This window comes from Tachypleus tridentatus, chromosome 13 (assembly GCF_004210375.1).
Source record: "Tachypleus tridentatus isolate NWPU-2018 chromosome 13, ASM421037v1, whole genome shotgun sequence".
In the NCBI taxonomy this organism is placed as follows: domain Eukaryota; kingdom Metazoa; phylum Arthropoda; class Merostomata; order Xiphosura; family Limulidae; genus Tachypleus; species Tachypleus tridentatus.
Genome location: NC_134837.1, coordinates 235,811,753 through 235,830,429, shown reverse-complemented (window position 1 = coordinate 235,830,429; position 18,677 = coordinate 235,811,753). Strand labels below are relative to the sequence as shown.

Below are 18,677 nucleotides of genomic sequence, written 5' to 3'. Positions count from 1 at the left end.
TGCCAGCTGGCATGGAGCCGAGCCTTGAATACAGGACCGTAGTCCATGTATGGAATAGGCACAGCGATGATAGTGCCAGAGCAGATAGATTTAGCTGCCGTGTCTGCGAGTTCCTTCCTGCAAATAGCAACGTGGCCCGCTATCAGTGAGAACAGGGTGTGAACCAAAGTGAAGCTATTCCAGGGCCAGAAGAGAACTAAGCGAGTCAGTAAAAATCATGCAGTTTGAGTACTTCTTAGCTTCTATGTGATCCAGGGCAAGAGAAATGGCATACAGTTCAGCAGTGAACACAGAAGCTGTAGAGGGGATTCTGCGTGCAACCACCGAAACTGCAACAAACCATGGCAGAGCCCACAGAGTCACCTGATTTTGAACCATCCATATAAATAGGAATAGAAAGATTGCTCAAAAGATGTTCAGTAAATAAAGGACTGTACTTCCAATCAGGGGAATTTGCTTTTTTCAGACGATTTCAGAATGGTCACATTTGGGGACTGTAATAATCCATGGTGGGATAAACTGACCAGTGGATACTGCAATGTTATCCAAGAACAGACCCAATTCATCCAACTGTGCCCGGATACGAAGGCCAAAAGGAGCAATGGTAGATCGTCTGTTCTGAAAAACGTTGACTCACCAAGGAAGGAAAACACAACCCCAGGTGGGATGCTTTGATAAGGAACGAAGTTTTGAAGCATATGGTAAAGACAGTTGCAAATGGCAGAGGTGCAAAGAAGGTTCATGAAACTCTATGTATCAACTTTGAACTGGGGAGGTGCAGAAAGCCCCAGTGCAGAGCCGAAGTCCTTGATGATGAATGGGGTCCAGCATCTTTAAGGCCGATGGTCTGGCAGAGCCATAGACCAGTGATCCATAGTCGAGTTTCAATTGAATAAGAGTACGATACACCTTTAGCATAGAACATCCATCTGCTTCCCAAGTAGTGGTAGATATGACATGGAGGATGTTCAGTGCTCTTGTACATCTGACCCGTAGCTGCTTAATGTGTGGTATAAAGATAAGCCCCAAGAACTTGGTCTCTCCACCAATGCAGAGTTCAGGATCAGGGTGAATACCCAATTGGTGGCAAAAGTGCATGCAAAGAGTTTTAGAAAGAGAGAAATTAAAATTCTTTGCCGTGATCTACTTCAGTAAACAATTGAGGGCAGTTTATAGCTGCTGCTCAATATACTTCATGCTCAACGACTGACACGAGATGTGAAAGCCGTCAACATAGAGCCCATTTGCAACAGTGAGAGGGAGTTGTTCAGTGATGGCATTATTTTTTATACTGAAAGTGTGACACTCAAAACACAGCCCTGAAAGACTCCAAATTCCTGTAGAAAAGAACGGGAAAGTGTCGAACCCACATGAATTTGGAATCTCCTGTCCATTAAAAAATGTTTAATAAAAATGGGCAAATGGCCACATAACCCACATATATGGAAGTCTTGCAAAATGCCATACCTCCATGTTGTATCATAAGCCTTCTCAATGTCAAAGAATATTGATAAAAGATGTTGTTTAAGAAAGGCTTCTCTGATTGACGTTTCAAGTCGAATCAGGTGGTCCATGGTGGAGCACTGTTGTTGGAACCCACGCTGGGTGAGCGAGAGGAGGTTGTTTGATTCGAGGAACCAAACAAGATGAGCATTAACCATCCTCTGTAAGGTCTTACAGAGACAGCTCGACAAAGTAATTGGACAGTAGTTTGAAGGAATCTTGGGATCCTTCCCAGGCTAAGAGAAAGGTTGGACAATAGCCTGTGGCCAGACGTCAGGAAGAACATTCTCCTGCTTGTTGCGGTTTAAAACAATTAGAAGAATATCAAGAGAAGCAGAAGATAAATGGCGCAGCATGTCATAGTATATCATCAGGTCCAACTGATGTACTGCCAGACCGATGAAGAGCCAGTTTCAGTTCCACCAGTGTAAAGGGACGATTATAGTTACAGAGACAATCAGCTCGAAAGGAAAGAGGTGATCGCTCTGCCCAAGTCTTGATGTCTAATAAGGTGTAGGAAGAATCAGGAGTGCTAGATACCCAGCAAAAGCTTTCACCTAGAGTATCGGCGATGCTCCAGATATCAGCTACCTCCTGGCCATCAGAGAGTAAGATTGAGAGGGGGACAAAATGGTATTTCCCACTGACCTTTCGAATCTTGTCCAATATGACTTTGGAACTGATGGTAGAAAATATGCCAGATGTGAACTTAATCCTAGATTCCTTCTGGCTTTGATGTCTTACCCACCGAGCATGTGCACAGGCCCGCTGGAAAGCGATGCAGTTTGAAAGTGTGGGATACCTACGGAAAGTATTCTAGACCCGTTTTTGAACCTTCCATCCCGTGTGGCAGGCAGGATTCCACCATGGACAATGATATAGTCGAAAACATGTCGAGGTTTCAAGAATACATTGAGCAGCTGCTTGTAGAAAACAGTCAGTTACTGCTGCCACAAAATCGTCTGTTGACGGCTGACAGATGATGGCAGGATCAAGTTCTATGAGAGCAGTGAAAGAGATTCAGTTTGCCTGATCCAGCTTCCACTGAGGGACGCTGGTCGTGTGGCTTCGACCACAGTCAGTCTTTCAAAATTATAGGAAAATCATCACTGCCTCGTGGATTATTGTCAACCCTCCATGAAAAATGAGAGAATAATGAAGGGTAGCAAACTGAGAGATCAATAGCAGTAAAGGACTGACTAGGTGCATGAAAATAAGTAGAAGAACCAATATTGAAAAGAGAAAGGTTGTGATCAGAGAGCATACGCTCTACAGAACAACCCCTCCTATCAATATCAGCACTTCTCCAGAGGGGATGATGTCCATTAAAGTCCCTCAGAATGAAGAAGAGAGACGGCAACTGTTCAGCGAGAGCATCAAGGTCTGATTCATCATATGTCTCTCCAGATGACAGGTAGAGTGAACAAACAGAGATGGTATGACCCAAGGAAAGAGGGATGGCTACGGCCTCCAAGGGTGTGTTGAGTGACAAAGACATGATGGGCACATGGTGATCAACCAACAGTGCCACCACACAGTCTGCCATTTCTCTACAAATAAAACTGCCAAAAGGTGACTGTATCGGCAGGTTTCAGAAATGTTTTCTGTAAGGAAAGACATACAGAATGGTAGGAAGCAATCAGTGTTTTGATGTCATCCAAATTAGAACGTAAACCTTGGCAGTTCCATTGTATCAAGGTGGTCATTTTTAATGACGTGTAGGCGAATTAGCTGAAGAACCCTCCTGTTTACGACCACGTCTTTTTACCTTACTGTCCTTATTCGAGAGAGGTCTATCAACCTCCATGGATCCTGCCCTGGATCGATTTGGCAGGTCTTTGTTGTTAGAAGAGGATTCCAGTGACTGAGGACGTGAACAAATGATTTTTTGCATCTTGGGGTGAGGGAAGAAGATGGATCCAAGGAAATGCCTGTACCTGGAACCAAAGAATGTGGATCTTGTGGTTTGGTGGAATGTATGGAAGGGACAGAGATAGGTGTAGAAGTTGATTCATCATCTTTTTTAACCATGGAGGTCAAAAAGCTTTTCATTTGTTTTGAAAACGATTCTCTTGGAGGCACACAGAGATCTGTCTGTACTCCCTCTGTAGCTGTGGAACAAAGTGCAGCAGCATACGTCCGAGATGAAGAGGTGGACAGCAATTTTCGAGCCTCAGGGTAAGTAATGTTATGAATCGTTTTCAAACGCTGCACCTCTTTTTATTTCAACCATTTAGGGCAAGAACGAAAGTAGGACGGGTGAGTGCCATTGCAATTGACACAATGTGGTTGTTTTACTCTCATAGGCATTATGGTCCTTGCCACCACAAGAAGCTTATGCCAGGGAACCACGACATGACGTCTTTGAGTGACCGAACCTCTAACACTGGAAACATCAGAGAGGGTTTGGAATGTACGGCCGTACCCTGCAATTAAGATAACTTGCCTTGATGGTGGCAGATGCACGTGGTGATGTAAATGTCAGAACAAGGATATTGGTCGGCAATGTAACTCCATCTTTGTGAATGGAGATACACCTCATTGTAGAAACTCCTTGAGTGGAGAAACTAGCGAGAATCTCTGACTCGGGGATGTTCTTCAAATCCCTCTCATCAATAACTCCTTGTGACAAATCCAATGTAGCATGAGGTGTAACCTCAATAGGTATATCTCCAATAGCTTTTGAATGCAACAGGAGTTCACTGTGTTGAGATGTGGATGTTTCCACCAATATGTCTCAAGATCGAAGCTTCTTTACTGACTTTGGAGAGCCAGCAAGTTCCTCCAGTCCCTTCTGAATAAAAAATTGCTGCTCAGAAACTTCAAGACAGACTGTTTTTACACTATTTTATTTAACTTTTTATTTGGAGGATCCATAATAAAAAAGGAAATTTTGTTGGTCACTGACCACACCCAACATGTAGCCCTACGAAGGGATGCACTACAATGTCAAGCAAGGACACTGCTGCAATGCCAGGGTTTCGTGAGCACTATACCCAAACACCAGCATCAGATATGTCCACAACACCTGTTGAGAACTTCCAACACTGGTACTTGGTTGACCCCAGCCGAATGATCGAAGGGGTGCCACCCTAGGCCGCCCCTCTGTAGGAATTCAAGGACAAAGTGGTGTGTTATGATTGGACCCCTCAACCACCAGGATCCTCTCCTCTCCTTCACGGGTCGCCACACACAGCAAATATGTGGGTGGATATTTAGATCTCAGAAGAGGTAAACTGAAAGAACAGAATCTTCCCTGGGACGTCCCCTCACCACGTACAGGAATCCACATCGAGGGGTTATATTTGAAGATATTCATATTATAATGATTTAATAATAACAGTCGCTTACCGCCTTAGTCGTGTGGTCAATAACTATTTCAAAAGACTCTCTTAATTCTGAGAGTTCTTTAGCATTTTCTGAAATAACTGAATAAAACACAATTCCCAATTATGGTAATGATGTACAAGTTGATTAATATAATGTCAAAATAAGATTGGACAATAAAAAAGAAGCAGCTCATCTTTTATGAATAATGTAGAAAACATATGTATACTAAATAATTACTTTTTTAAATTATTAATTGATAGTAGACACTCAAGCTAATTTATAACCATATGTCTGTTTCTATACATTTTGAACAATGATCTAGTGCTTGTTCATTCTAGCAGGCAATGTTGTAGTCATTTATTTGTTCAAACAAGTTTCTGCATACCTCACAAAAGTAACAATATTTATACCAAAAATATTACATCACCTCAAAACAAACTGGAAGGTATAATCAGAAGTACAGTATGTAAAAACCTTTTATTCCTTATACACTTACTATTATTCTAGTCTATCCTTCTCCATAAATAATTCAGAGTGAGACACAGCTATCTGAATGACTCCTCTTAGATGAAACCAGCCTGAAGGACTCAATTACTTTCTGGCATATCTTGTGTTAAAAACTGTATATAATACATCATTTGTTAACATACATGAGCCTTTCATAAATCAAGTTGAAAGTTTACAGTTTTAAGCACTATAATAACTCAGTTTATTTTAATCAATACCAGCAATACTTAACTCTGTCATACAATTAAAGGAAAAGAACGAAAACGTGAAGATCACCAGAACATTAAGTAATCAAATATGAAACAAAATGTGGGTGATGTGTTTCCAGGGTGAGTAATAAATGAAAAATAATCAGTGATGACGAGAAACCCACTTGTTATTTATATGCAAAATAAATGAAAAACTTTACATAGAAGGTCGAAACGTTGTTCGCTCTTCTATGTAAAGATGCGTTTTGCATATAAATAAATGAAAAACATTCCAAGATACACTGTATTGTAACACAGATACAAATACCTACAATATGTACTTAACTATTACGATGCATCAATCTTTGACACAGTAAAGTTCCAGTTATAACTACATTATATTGATAACTTCTTCATGTGTAATATGTAAATACTACATACTTTACTTTTCTCTAGACTTTGTGGAGATCAAGTAGATATTTGTTGGTATGATCTTAAAAGTACCACACATGGATGTGAAGAATAATTTTACAGTTATGGGTTATGAGGAAATATCATACCAAAAACATATGATTTTATTATCTAAAAAATTATATAAGGCACATTTTATTTTTTTATTTTTGTTGCATTTTACAGAATGTATCTTACTTTTTATATAAACGTTTATTAGCTTATAACTTTCAGATACTTATATATTACTGACCTTTGACCTTATCATGCGGTTTTTTCCATTGTTCTAAGGCTTGAATAAAGTTGATCCACAAGATGACAGACCACAGACAGTTTCAGGAAGTTTGTTCTTGAGTAGAGAAAGTAATGAAAAGGATTCTCAACTGAGTGTCCTACAGACAAACAAGAAAGAAAGATAAAATACAAGGATCTACTTACTTTGTATTTCCACATTTATGTCTAAAGTTTATAAAACTTTAAAGCGTGACGTGAAAAACATTAGCTTTTATGTTAGTTAGATTTATTACTAGGCTAAATTTTAGTTCTTTCTAGGTTGTTAGCTTTGATAAAGTCAATCATAATTTAAAAAAAAACAGTCGCGTCTTTTTTAATTTAGAAAGAAAATCCAATTGAGATTTGTATTGAATTATGTAATAGTCAAAATGAGCAAACAAAATTTTTATAGTTGTACTTTAAAATTACAAGACATCTTGGAATACTGAATATAATACATTTTAGGTTACAAGCAAGCTCACGCTGAGCAGAGTTTTTTTAGTTTGAGGAGTACTTTTGTTAGTTGTTTTAGCTTTTCATTGACAATTTGAGAAAGCTAGGCTGTTGGAATCTGCATTAATGTCAATATGTTCGTGCTTAATTTGGATGATGTGATCTGTTTTAATGTACCATCACTTTTATAACGCACTGAGACCCTAAAGTCCGGAGCCTTTTTTTTTTAATACTGTAACGGGATGCAAATGAAGGACCTGCAGATACATGTTTTGGGATGCTTACCAATGGGCCGTGATCGGCTCTTCCTCATATTAGGTGTCTCATAGTGAAATATTCTCAAGTAACAAAAGTCCTGTAGAGGTTTAGGAATATATGGAGACTTTCTCCTTTCTGTTTTTAATTATAGAATAACCAAACAACAGAGGTGAAAAGTGCACTCTGGAAGAATTAAATCATATTGTAAGAAATATTTAGCTATTAGATATCTCTGGTTACGTTATATTAAAACGATTTTGAATATACTAGTAAAATGTCACGTAACAATCACGGTCGATATAAAGTCGCAGCTGAACGGTATCAATGTCATGCTATCAAAAATATCTCTGTTTTAGGTTTGGTATATAAAAGCCTTTTCGGACTCAAAATTTTCATATATTTTGAGCATAAAAATATGTTTATATTCGAGATATAGAATTTTCAAGACATACATACCCCTTATATTTAATAGTATAGGAAAAAAGGAATATGGATCAAAGTGGTAAAAAAATACCTGAAAAATTCATACTTAGCTGTGGTAAACACATGGCTCAAAGAACAGAACGAAATATTATAAAAATTATATCTATGATGACGAGAAAACCCACTTGTAGAGAAAAATATATGTGTAAAAATTATATCTGTCTGGAATCGACCACAAATGTATATGGGTTCACTACAATCGTCGTATACTTCAGTCAGCTGAAGAATAAAGCTGATATTATTATTCCATATGAAGACATGCCAGTCATATCATAGAATACAGTGACAGTGGATTTTTATGTGATTGGACTGTTTAAACTGGAACTTAGAAACAGTCATCACTATTATGAAAAACATGCAGAGCAGTTGGTGTTCTTTAGATGTAACAGCATTGTGACAGGGCCTTTAGAAATGGAAACTATGAGTAGTGTTATCAGAAAAATTATGACTACGTGTAGCGAAATGAGATGTAACGACGTAGTAGGGCTACAAAATCGTTTTGATATAACGTGCTTAACCCTCTGTATATATGTTTTATCCAAATCCTCCTCTGGTGCAGAAATCTCAAGACTTAAGGATTGAAGATGTGATTTTATTCCATGCAGTTTGGGGTGCTGGACTCGCAATCTGAAGGTTGCTGATTCGAATCCCCATTCCATCAAACATGCTTACCCTTTTAGTCGCGGAGGTGTTATAATGTACGATCAATTCCACTGTTTGTTAGTAAAATATTAGCTCTAGAATTGGCAGTGGGTGGTGATGACTAGCTACCTCTTACTCTTACTGCTAAATTAGAGACGACCATAGCACATAATTCTTGTGTAACTTTGAGCAAAATTCCAAATAAAGCAAACCATTGCATACTCTCCCGTTTTCAAGTACAAGAACTGTAATTTTCTTATGCTACAAAAGTAAAATACCTGTTTTATGTTGTGGCCAAATCCTTTTCTTCAACTTAAGCAGGTATAACACGCCTTGACGGGGTATACTTTAGAATGCAAATGTCATCGGAATATGTGGATAAGTTTTTCATGGACACCTTACATATTAGCCTTAAATTCTATTCAGTACACCACTCTATCTTATACTGGGCCAAAGCAATGATGTAACTTTGTTATAGTGGTTTATGACCTGCACAGCTGGTCAGATTCCAGGCATTTCACAGCATCTAATGCCGGACAATTTAAACAAAACAACAGAAACTATACTGTTTGTTTCTAGTTTATGAAATACAAGTAACTACCTGGAAAAAAATTGCTTTAGAAAGCAATCTAAGTCTTCCTTTATTGAGCCCTTGTATGTATACTGTAATTTGTTTCATTTGGCTATTTCTCGTGGTTGTTGCCAGAACAATTTTCCACGTGCTTACCATTTTTTTATAGCAATGATATCATCAGGAAATTGGAAAAACTGAATCTATATGTTATGAGGCCTTGGAAGTACTGCATACTGGCCTATAGGACTTGCTGGACAGACTACATTAGGAAGTCTCCTATAATCGTGGTTGGTTATCACCTCTTGGCAGCTTTCAATTACTGTTTTCTGTCTAACTTAGCTGCAAGAAAATGAATGATATTATTAGCAGTTCCTGATGAACCAGGCCACTCTTCAGTTCTCTCAGTGGATAATCAGAGTGTGAAGCTCTGTTACACCTGCTAAAATGATAAAAGTCACTCAGCATTCACCTGTGAACTTCTCAGAATGAATTGGGGGTCCTTTTTATTCTCATCTTTAGGTAATTTCGATTCACTCTTCTCTGTGTAATAGTTATTGTCTTAAAGTGAATTATATCTTGGATAACAATGTCATAGATAATACAAAAATATAAATTAACTTCAAGAAGTAGATTCCAGTCACAGCTTGTCCTTCAAGGAGTACATTCCTAACCCTCTACAATGATTACAGTTTTGGCATTAAAAAACATCATGTCATGGTTCTTTGATGTTTGCTCGTGGCAAAGACCACGACGCTTATGAGTGGAACCACGTTACATTAATTTCAGTGGTTACCGCCTCTCTTACTTTCGTTTTTGCCCTTAGTGAGTGAAAAAAGAGATGCAGCATTTGGAAAATATTAATATTTTTTACCATGAGATTCTAAAGTTATTGTCCCCAAATCAATCTCGAACATATGCTGTTGCTCCATGTTCCACTACTACAGTGAGAATGAAGACATCTTTTTATGCCTACGGGTTGTCTGGCATGACACCAGCCGATTGTCAAACCAGATTAATGCCCTTACGGACGCAGAATGTAGCTCAAGAACAATAAGATGGCATGTAGGAGAGAAAGGCTTTAAAAACTGTAAACGTCTTCAAAGGCCACGCCTCCTTCTAAACCGCGAAACAGCTCGGTTAAACTTTGCTGAGAAGCACCAAACATGGGATGCAGAAAAGTGGACGAAGGTTTTGTTCTCTGATGAGAAGAAAACTAACCTGGATGGTCCAAATGGCTTCCAACGTTACTGGCACAATAAGGATATTCCACCAGAGAAGGTTCCATCATGTTCTGGAGTGCTTTCTCCTTCCATGGAACAATAAAGCTTCAGGTTATACAGGGGTGTCAAACAGCAGCTAACTATGTTGGCGTGTTGGAGAGAGCATCCTTATTGCCTGTAGGCCCTCGCTTGTGTGGAAATGACTGGATCTTTCAGGAGGACAGCGCTGCAATCCACAATGCCGGCATGACAAAGGCCTTTTTCATGGCAAATAACGTGATTCTTTTGGACCATCCAGCGTGTTCGCCCGAACTGAACCCCACTGAAAATGTTTGGGGGTGGATGACAAGGGAAGTCTATAGAAATTGACGTCAATTCCAAACAGTGCATGATCTTCATGAAGCCATCTTCACCACTTGGAACAACATTCCAGCCAGCCTTCTGCAAATGCTCATATCAATCATGCCAAAGCGAATGTTTGAAGTTATTTGTAATGACGGCCGTGCAACTCACTACTGAGACCTCTTGTTGGGCATTTCCTACCCTATTTAGGACTTCTTTTTGGTATGGTCTTAAACTTTTGATCAGCTGGTATTGAGGCTAATTTCATAGTTTTCACGTTTTCCCTATTAAATAAAGTTTATTTTTATTTTCATCTTTCGAAATTCTACTCAAATAAATGGTTGTATCTAACAACGCAAAATGCATATTTTTTCTTTATATTCATTGGCCTTAAGACTTTGGCCAGTAGTATATTTTCTTTCTCAGTTTGGCGTGTACCTCTAATGTGCCTACCATCCAGGCATACACCTCTTCTCGGTAGAGTTCAAACTTAGTGTTTGTTTTTCATTATCATCTTAAATCTGAAGTCCTTCCTCAAATTTGTGCGAGATGTTCATGAATACCTTAGTAGTACATCTTTGATTCCATAAAATTCTCTATAAACTGTCAATTTAATGGCTTCTGCTTTCTGTTACTAAAATGAATTGCTGTATTTCCTCTTTTGTTTGTTTTTACCTGACGCTACAAGTTTTGAATGTATTTTCTAATTTAACATGTATCCCGTTGCCCGAGTTCCTTCCTGGCCTTATTTAGCAATCTAATTTTATATTAAAAATTTGCTTATAGGAAACTTTTCATAACTGAAAGTTTGTTTATAAAGTAATATAATATGCATTTGTTCAAACGTCTTTTAAAACATTTGACTAGATTTATTATAAAATAGCAGATTAATATTTTTTTACGTTTTCATTTTACTAATAAACCTCAATAACATTTAACTAGGTTTGCTGTGCAAATTATTAAATATTTAAGGGGTTTAAGCGTACCAAAAAACTCAGAATATGTTCATCTCGGATAAGTTATTGAAAAATAACAAAATATTAGCACGTGGCGTTGATGTTTTTAAGAGTGTGCTCGTTGTTTTTTAATTCTTTAACATCAATGATGAAAGTGTTATTGTTTTATATAAATAACCATCTGTGCCTTGCTAATATCTAATATGTATAACACGCGTCTGTCATGGCTGGAAACACTCCTAAATAGCTTGGCAGTGAATCTGAGAGCTTATAATATAGAAAACTGAGCTTCGATACATACGGTAGTCAGAGTACAAATATATCATTATATAACTTTACACTTAACATTAAGTCGGTTCACATTCTCGGGCTAACCTGTCTATTTATTTATAGTAAATCCACGTTTCTGATGTGATTTTAAGAATATAGATTTTTGTTTTCCATACTCTCAATATTTCAAAATAATGAAACGAAAACCGAGTAACCAGTAAGGTAACTTAAACTGCATGACAAGAAAATTGGTAAATTCAGTTTCACCGAGTTAATGCAACCACGTCAGTGAAATGTTTTCACGTTCTTTTATTTGTAAAAACTAATTTTTCTCCTTTACTCAAGTTGAAGCTTTCCCTGGCATAAATATAGTACATATCGTTAACTCACAACTGGTAACTGATGTATAAACATACTAACATTCGTTTTTTGAACTTCCATCATAAGAGGAGAATAAACGCATTTAGTAGTAATAACAGTGGTACAAGTAACATTAAATATTCACATATATCACTGTACAAGTAACACCAGTACATATTTATAGCGTTTTTTCTTCAAGCTCTAATTGTTTAGCTTCAATTATTGAATAAACTACAAAGAAACAAAACATAGGAAAAAAGTCGGCCTTTCACCCACCCCATCCCCCAAACACACAAAAAACAACAGAACATTGTACTGTTAGAAAGTAAGTAACAATCCCTTTCACGTCAAAGTTTACGAAAAAATAGTGGGCTATAACTACCACAATATTTACAATAAATATACACAAAAATAAACACTGTCTTCGTATATTCTTATAAACAATTTATTTAGCGACGTTTCGGCCTCAGGCCTACATCATATAAGTGCAGAGATCAGTGTGTTATTTTATGGAACTTCAAAAAAATTACTGTTAAGCATATCAGAATTTACTTTTAGAAGATAATTACCCTCATTAAATGAAGATATGGTCTCCAAAATCGTTTAAACCAAAGTTAGTAAATCCATGGACGTTACATTTTACCTGCTTCTTTATTGGAATAAACCACATCATTACTTGTTCTTATACTTTAACGTACTGAACATATTTTCGTGAGTGATTCAAAGATTTTTAATCCCTTTATTCACAAAAATACGAAAATATTATGTCACCAATAATGTCTCAGTTTAAAGTTGTTAGAATACAGCAAACTATATTTTACTTGGCTTTGTTTTATGATCACAAATTATCTAAACAATAACGCATTACTAAGACTGTCCACAGAATATCTTTCCGTAAACCATTTTATCAGTGCACTTATCTTTTAATTTTGAAATACTAACTTGAGTACAAAAACATTTGCGTAGGTTACGATTGCAGACATTTCTAAAGCTTTGTATACCTTTTGAAGATCGAATCGTTTGTGTAATAATACTGCTGAATTTATATATGGTTGTTGTAATTTTCATGTTGCAATGTTTATTATATTCATTACAACCAAAGTCCTCAATTTTTAAAAATGCCTTTCTACACCAACTTTGCTTTTAGGTGCTTTCTAAATCAAAGATTTTTAAAACTGTAAGTAAAAAGCCAAGAAATCTGAGACTAGGGAAAATGATAATTTTAAAACTTATACTATTGATCTATAGGCAAACTACTACAGAAGCTAACGTCTGCAGCCATTGTTTTTTCACCTCATTCTCTGTTGCTTTACATCAGTTCAGGAAAAATAAACTGTCATACTTAATTTTGGTATCATAATTCAATGCTGCAAAATAATAATAATAAAAAAAAAGTAACTTAAGAAAATCTGTAGTCACCAGGTTTTCTTTTAATAAAGTGACAGATAACTAAAGCAAAAAAAACCCTGGAGCTAACAGGAGAGCAAAGTCCTTGGAGTTCTATTCCTCACCTTTGCATATATAAGAGAAATAAAAACTTGCTATACTTAATTTAATTGTACAAATTTCAACCCTCCAAGGGAGCACATCTGTCATGGGCACGCTCTGGATATTTAGCTAGCAACATGCTGTGCTGCCAAAAGCACGTGTCTGTGTTAAAAATTTGAGTGAAGAGTACAAGTTTGATTGATGTACTTCGAATGGTACATTAGTAATGAAACACTTGATACTTTTTAAATTATTTAGAAAAATTACAAAAATTAAGATTTTTTGTGAACAGTGTGTGTGTGTGTGTGTGTGTGTGTGTGTGTGTGTTTAGTAAATTAACACACTAATGAATATTGGTTTCATATATCAAAGTACAGCCTACTTTGTTCAAAAAAGATTAGATTTAACTTAGCTGTACATATTAACGTACATTCCACAGTATCCAACACATTACAAAAAATATTTGATAATAAGACATTAACCTTGTAAAACATTCAAAAATTAGTTACCATACACTTCTTGAACACTATTGTTAAACTTAATTAACGGCAGCTACCAAACTACCAAACACAAAATCGATAAATCAATTTCATTTTATAAACTTGTGTACCAATAATTAAATTTTTAATCTCCCCCCCCCATTCACGTAAAAAAAACAACCAAAAAAACACGGTTAAATTAAATCAAACATTAGTCAAGATTGCAAAGTAACAGACTAGAATAAACTTAACCAATTATCTCACTCAATACATACCAATATTAATTGAAAATGTATTAAGTCATACGTTTTGTGCAGTAGTTTCATGTAATTTTACTATTTAGTCTGTTTGTTACTTAGCCCTTGTAAAAACAACTACCGTTTTTATGGCACCAACAGAAGTGTTTTGAAAGTCATATTTACTTCTATCGATTGCTACTTGTATAATTATTAACCTGGCTACTACTACTGCTATAATATTTAAGTCTATTACTGATCACAAAGTTATATATATCATATTGTGTTCGATATTTTGGGTGAGAAATATAATCTTACCGTTCTTCAAAGTTGTACACTACCCTAATAACAATCAAACCAAGGGGCATTAATGGAAAAGAATGTACTTAATTGTCATGAAGATATTAATTGTTACAAAGTGTACTGGTGTTGGCTAATCAAGACTGATGCCAGTTTGACACCAAAATTCTTAACAAAAACACCCAATGCCTTTCAGGTTCTGTAAAAGTCGTTAGATGTAGACAGAACTCCAACTTAATTGTAGTAATAAATAAGTGTGAGACACTGAAACAAATTCAAATAACACATTTTCAGTTATGTATCCCTAAGAAAGATCAAAACACCCATTTATACTATTTCCTTTCATTCACCATGTAGCTATAAACAAAAGTTTAATAATTTTCAAGTTTCTTAAATACAATTTATTCAAATGCTTTGTCAGGGGATTAACAAAACTGCCATCTATTTCAACAGTCATCAGTTCCATACATATTGATACACCATGCTATTTCAGAGCTAGGTGATACAGCATGAATTTTAACCCCACCATTTCCAACAAAAATGTGCATCACTTAAATATGCCACTTTTCATCACGTCTTTTTTTGTCTTGTCTTCTTAGAAAAAGAATGTTAAAAGCAATCTGAAATTAGTTTGAATATAAATAAACAAATCTTAAACCACTAACAATTTACACAGAAAATGGACCTGCACACGCAAAGAAAAAAACTAAATACTTAGTTTTTTGGAAACAAATATTAGTCAATATTTTATTAAGCTTTAATAGACCCATCCTAAAAATGATGTCCCAGTGATTCTTACAGCATAAAACTAAGAAATAAAAACTGTACAGAAAAAAGTTCTCAAATGTTGAGGAGCATCAAAAACAAGCAAAAGAATATTAACAAGTCTCCAACAACTGTCCAGAAGCTAGAATGTATTTACAACATTTTCTGCCTGTTTCACCTCAACTGTCATACTCATGTTACAGGCACAAAGGACATTTAGTTGCTGTCTGCATGCAGCAACTTGAAGCAGTGTAGCTACCTAGGGCACAAGTTAATCGATCCTGTTGTGTCCACTGATTAAGCTAGATAGCTGTATGTATCCTTTTGTCCTTCTGTCCTCTCTAAATACTCTTTCTCTATAAGAATGTCTATACATTTCTGCAAAGGAAAGGAGAAACACATTGTCAGTAAACATTCCTCTAACATTGTAATTATCTAAACAGTAGATGAAAACACCATGCTTTATTTGTATTAATTTTTCATTAGATTTCACCTTACTGTAATTTTAACATAAAAATAATCTGTTTTTTTTTATACGATCAGTTGTAAAAAGTTCAATTCTAATGAAAAATAATGGTTGTTGTATAAGCAAAAAAACCCGAGATGCAGGTGGCTAATCAAGTTTTGGCACAGTCTACTGCAAATCCTCGTGTTACAAAAGCTCAATTATACAATGTTCAGTAAAGATGCTATATTATTTTCATTCATTTACATTGTATTGAACATTTTATGAGCAAATATTTAATAATTTAAAAACAAACTACTACATGCAATCATGGGTTAGTAAACGAAACTGATATGAAAATTTTTAACTAACGACAAACTGTATTTGATAAAGTTTAACGTCTGGTAACTTCCGCATTCAGTAAAACAGTGTATGTTTTTTTTAAAAAAACACAAAGAAATTAGCTAACAGCTTTAAACGTCAAGACAAACAAGATAAATTCTTTTATACTACCCTTAATATCAGAAAAAATATTCTGTAAATACATTTTTGATGAGATATTCAAAACTATTCAACAACAAAAAAACGTGCTACTTTTATGTTTCGACAAGAACTGGGTAATTCAAATGCTTAAAGTGGCACAGTAATCAACTAAAAGTAACATTTCCAATTACTCTGAAAACTGATTAATCAAAGTTATGATTACATCAAATGTTACAAAAATAATCAACTAATCAAAATTAGTTTCCAGTTACTTAAACTAAACTACCTAAGTAATTAGAAAATTATCATATTTCTTCCTTATCAAGCACAAAACGACAAAATGTCGCATGGAGAAAACCTTTGTGATTTGAGCATCTATGTTTCAATTTCTACCAACATTAAACTTGCTTTCCATCTTTATTATTGCAAAGCTACTAATGCTATCTGCCAATGTCACTACCTTTGCACTAGAGGGATGGGAATTGAATGGCAGCTCTCACTATCACCTTTGACACCTTAGATTTACAGAATACATTAACATTACTTTGACTTAATGACTACATTGTCTAAACTTATTAATCCAAAATATTTTACTATGGTGGAAGTTGTGTAAAAAATACTGAAAATTTAGTGACAGTGTCACACTAACTTTGAAATTGTTAAATGGTATCAGTATAAAAATGACTAAATTTTATTCATTCCATAATAGTTTTCAACCTTGTAAGATAAGCTGATTTAATTTTAACTTATTTTGTTTGACTTTAAATTTAGACCTTGAAGAATATCACAAAATAACAAGTTTTTCAGTTTGGCAAAATACTTGTTTGGCTAATAAATAAAATTAGTATTGATTATTATTGACTTCCATTTGTAAGAAGCAGAGCTACGAGTAACTTTGTCATTACAGATATATATTTACAGCCCCAATATCATCCACAAGTATACTTATAAATATGTAAGACATTCTGAAAAGTGAATACAGTACTTTTGCAACAAGTCATTAGTAAGTAAATTTTTTATTCTAAGTAAATATTGAGTGTATGATACATTTTCATGTACAAAGTTTGGGATTAAAAAATAAAAGTTACTTAGTTTTAAATTAGTGTATGTCTGAAGATACTGTCATACACCTTTTTATATTTTTTCACAACTTAAATTTTTTTTCAAAAAATTGTGTTAAGTTGGTTGATTTAGTGATTTATGGCACAAAGTAGCTAGGCTATCTGCACCAAATGTGCGGTAAAAATTTAAAAGTAAATTCAGTAAAATTCATAAAAAGAAATTAAGGTAAAACAAAACAAATTTAAAAAAAACAAATAGCATAAAACCAATGTTTACATCTAGTCTACAATGTCAAGAGAAAAACTACAGTAATTCAAGTTGTAAAGGACCTTCTGTAGCATAATTGTAATAATCATAACTCGTCAGGAAGACTAACAGGAAAGTACAAAAACCACCGTCAGTCACCTGACGTTGGCCTTTCCACTCCTGGTTTCAAGTTATTTAATGTTACGGCCAGTTTCTAATTTCGAATCGATCTAGATGAGCTGTGAATTTTAAAACAGAGCCACATTATAAAGGTGTAATGTATAAACTAAAAAACTTAAATGGTATTAAAAAGATAAATGGCCTTTAAGAAACTAAAAACATTACCGAGGTGGACAGTGTCACCATCACTGATAATACTATCTAACGTTACGGACAAACCTTGGGACAGAACATGTTGAAAATGGTGCCATTGTTGAGAATCGTAATGATGACAAGAAAGTACAATGTGGCTCATTGTGATCTGAGTGTTACACAGACTACACACTGGTGCATCAGTTCCAGATAAAAGAAAACAATGAGATAAAAAACCATGACCAATGCATAGTCTAGTTAGAACTTCCTCTTTCTAATGCTAATAATAATAAAATAGCCAATGTCCAATATAGGGTTTTATTTGGAAAAGCTTGTTTTCGCATTGCTCACTCCAAGTCGACTGCCAGCTGACATGGAGTCGAGTCTTGAATACAGGACCATAGTCCATGTATAGGACAGGCAAAGCAGTTATTGTGCCAGAATAGATAGACTTAGCTACAGTGTCGGCGAGTTCGTTCTCGTGAACACCAACATGACATAGTATCAAGAAAAACTGGATAGAAATATATGTGAAAGAGAAATGGGACAGTCGGTTTTGAATATTGGCAAAAACGGGGTGTGAACCAACGTGAAGCAATTCCAGGGCCAGTAGAGAACTATGTGAGTCAGTTTGAGTACTGCTTTGCTTCTAAGTGATCCAGGGCAAGAGAAATGGCATACCATTCAGCAGTGAACACAAAAGCTGCAGAGGGGATTCTGAGTGCAAACAACAAACCATGGCAGAGCCCACACAGTCACCTGATTTTGAACCATTTGTATAAAAAGGAATGGAAGGATGGTTCAAAAGATGTTCAGCAAATAGCAGACAGTATTTCCAATCAGGAGTGTCTACTTTTCTCAGATGACTTAAAGATAGGTCACAATTGGGGACTGTAAGAAGCCATGGTGGGATGGGCTGACCAGTGAATACAGCAATGTTATCCAAGAACAGACCCAATTCATCCAACTGTGCCTGGATACGAAGGCCAAAAGGAGCAATGGTAGATCGTCTGTTCTGGAAAAGCATGGCTCACCAAGGACCCCAGGTGGGA

At 35.7% G+C, this 18,677-nt stretch overlaps 1 protein-coding gene across 5 annotated transcripts in view; it reads right to left on the bottom strand.

The window, feature by feature from the left end:
* Positions 1–12,238: 12,238 nt before the first annotated feature.
* Positions 12,239–18,677, bottom strand: part of Cul1 (cullin 1) — a 60,469-nt gene continuing 54,030 nt past the window's right edge. For all 5 annotated transcript variants that reach the window (XM_076482236.1, XM_076482235.1, XM_076482239.1 and 2 more), the window contains exon 20: positions 12,239–15,455. In XM_076482236.1, coding sequence (XP_076338351.1) covers positions 15,375–15,455 — 81 coding nt within the window. In that variant the 3' untranslated portion in view covers positions 12,239–15,374. The remainder of the gene's footprint in view (positions 15,456–18,677) is intronic.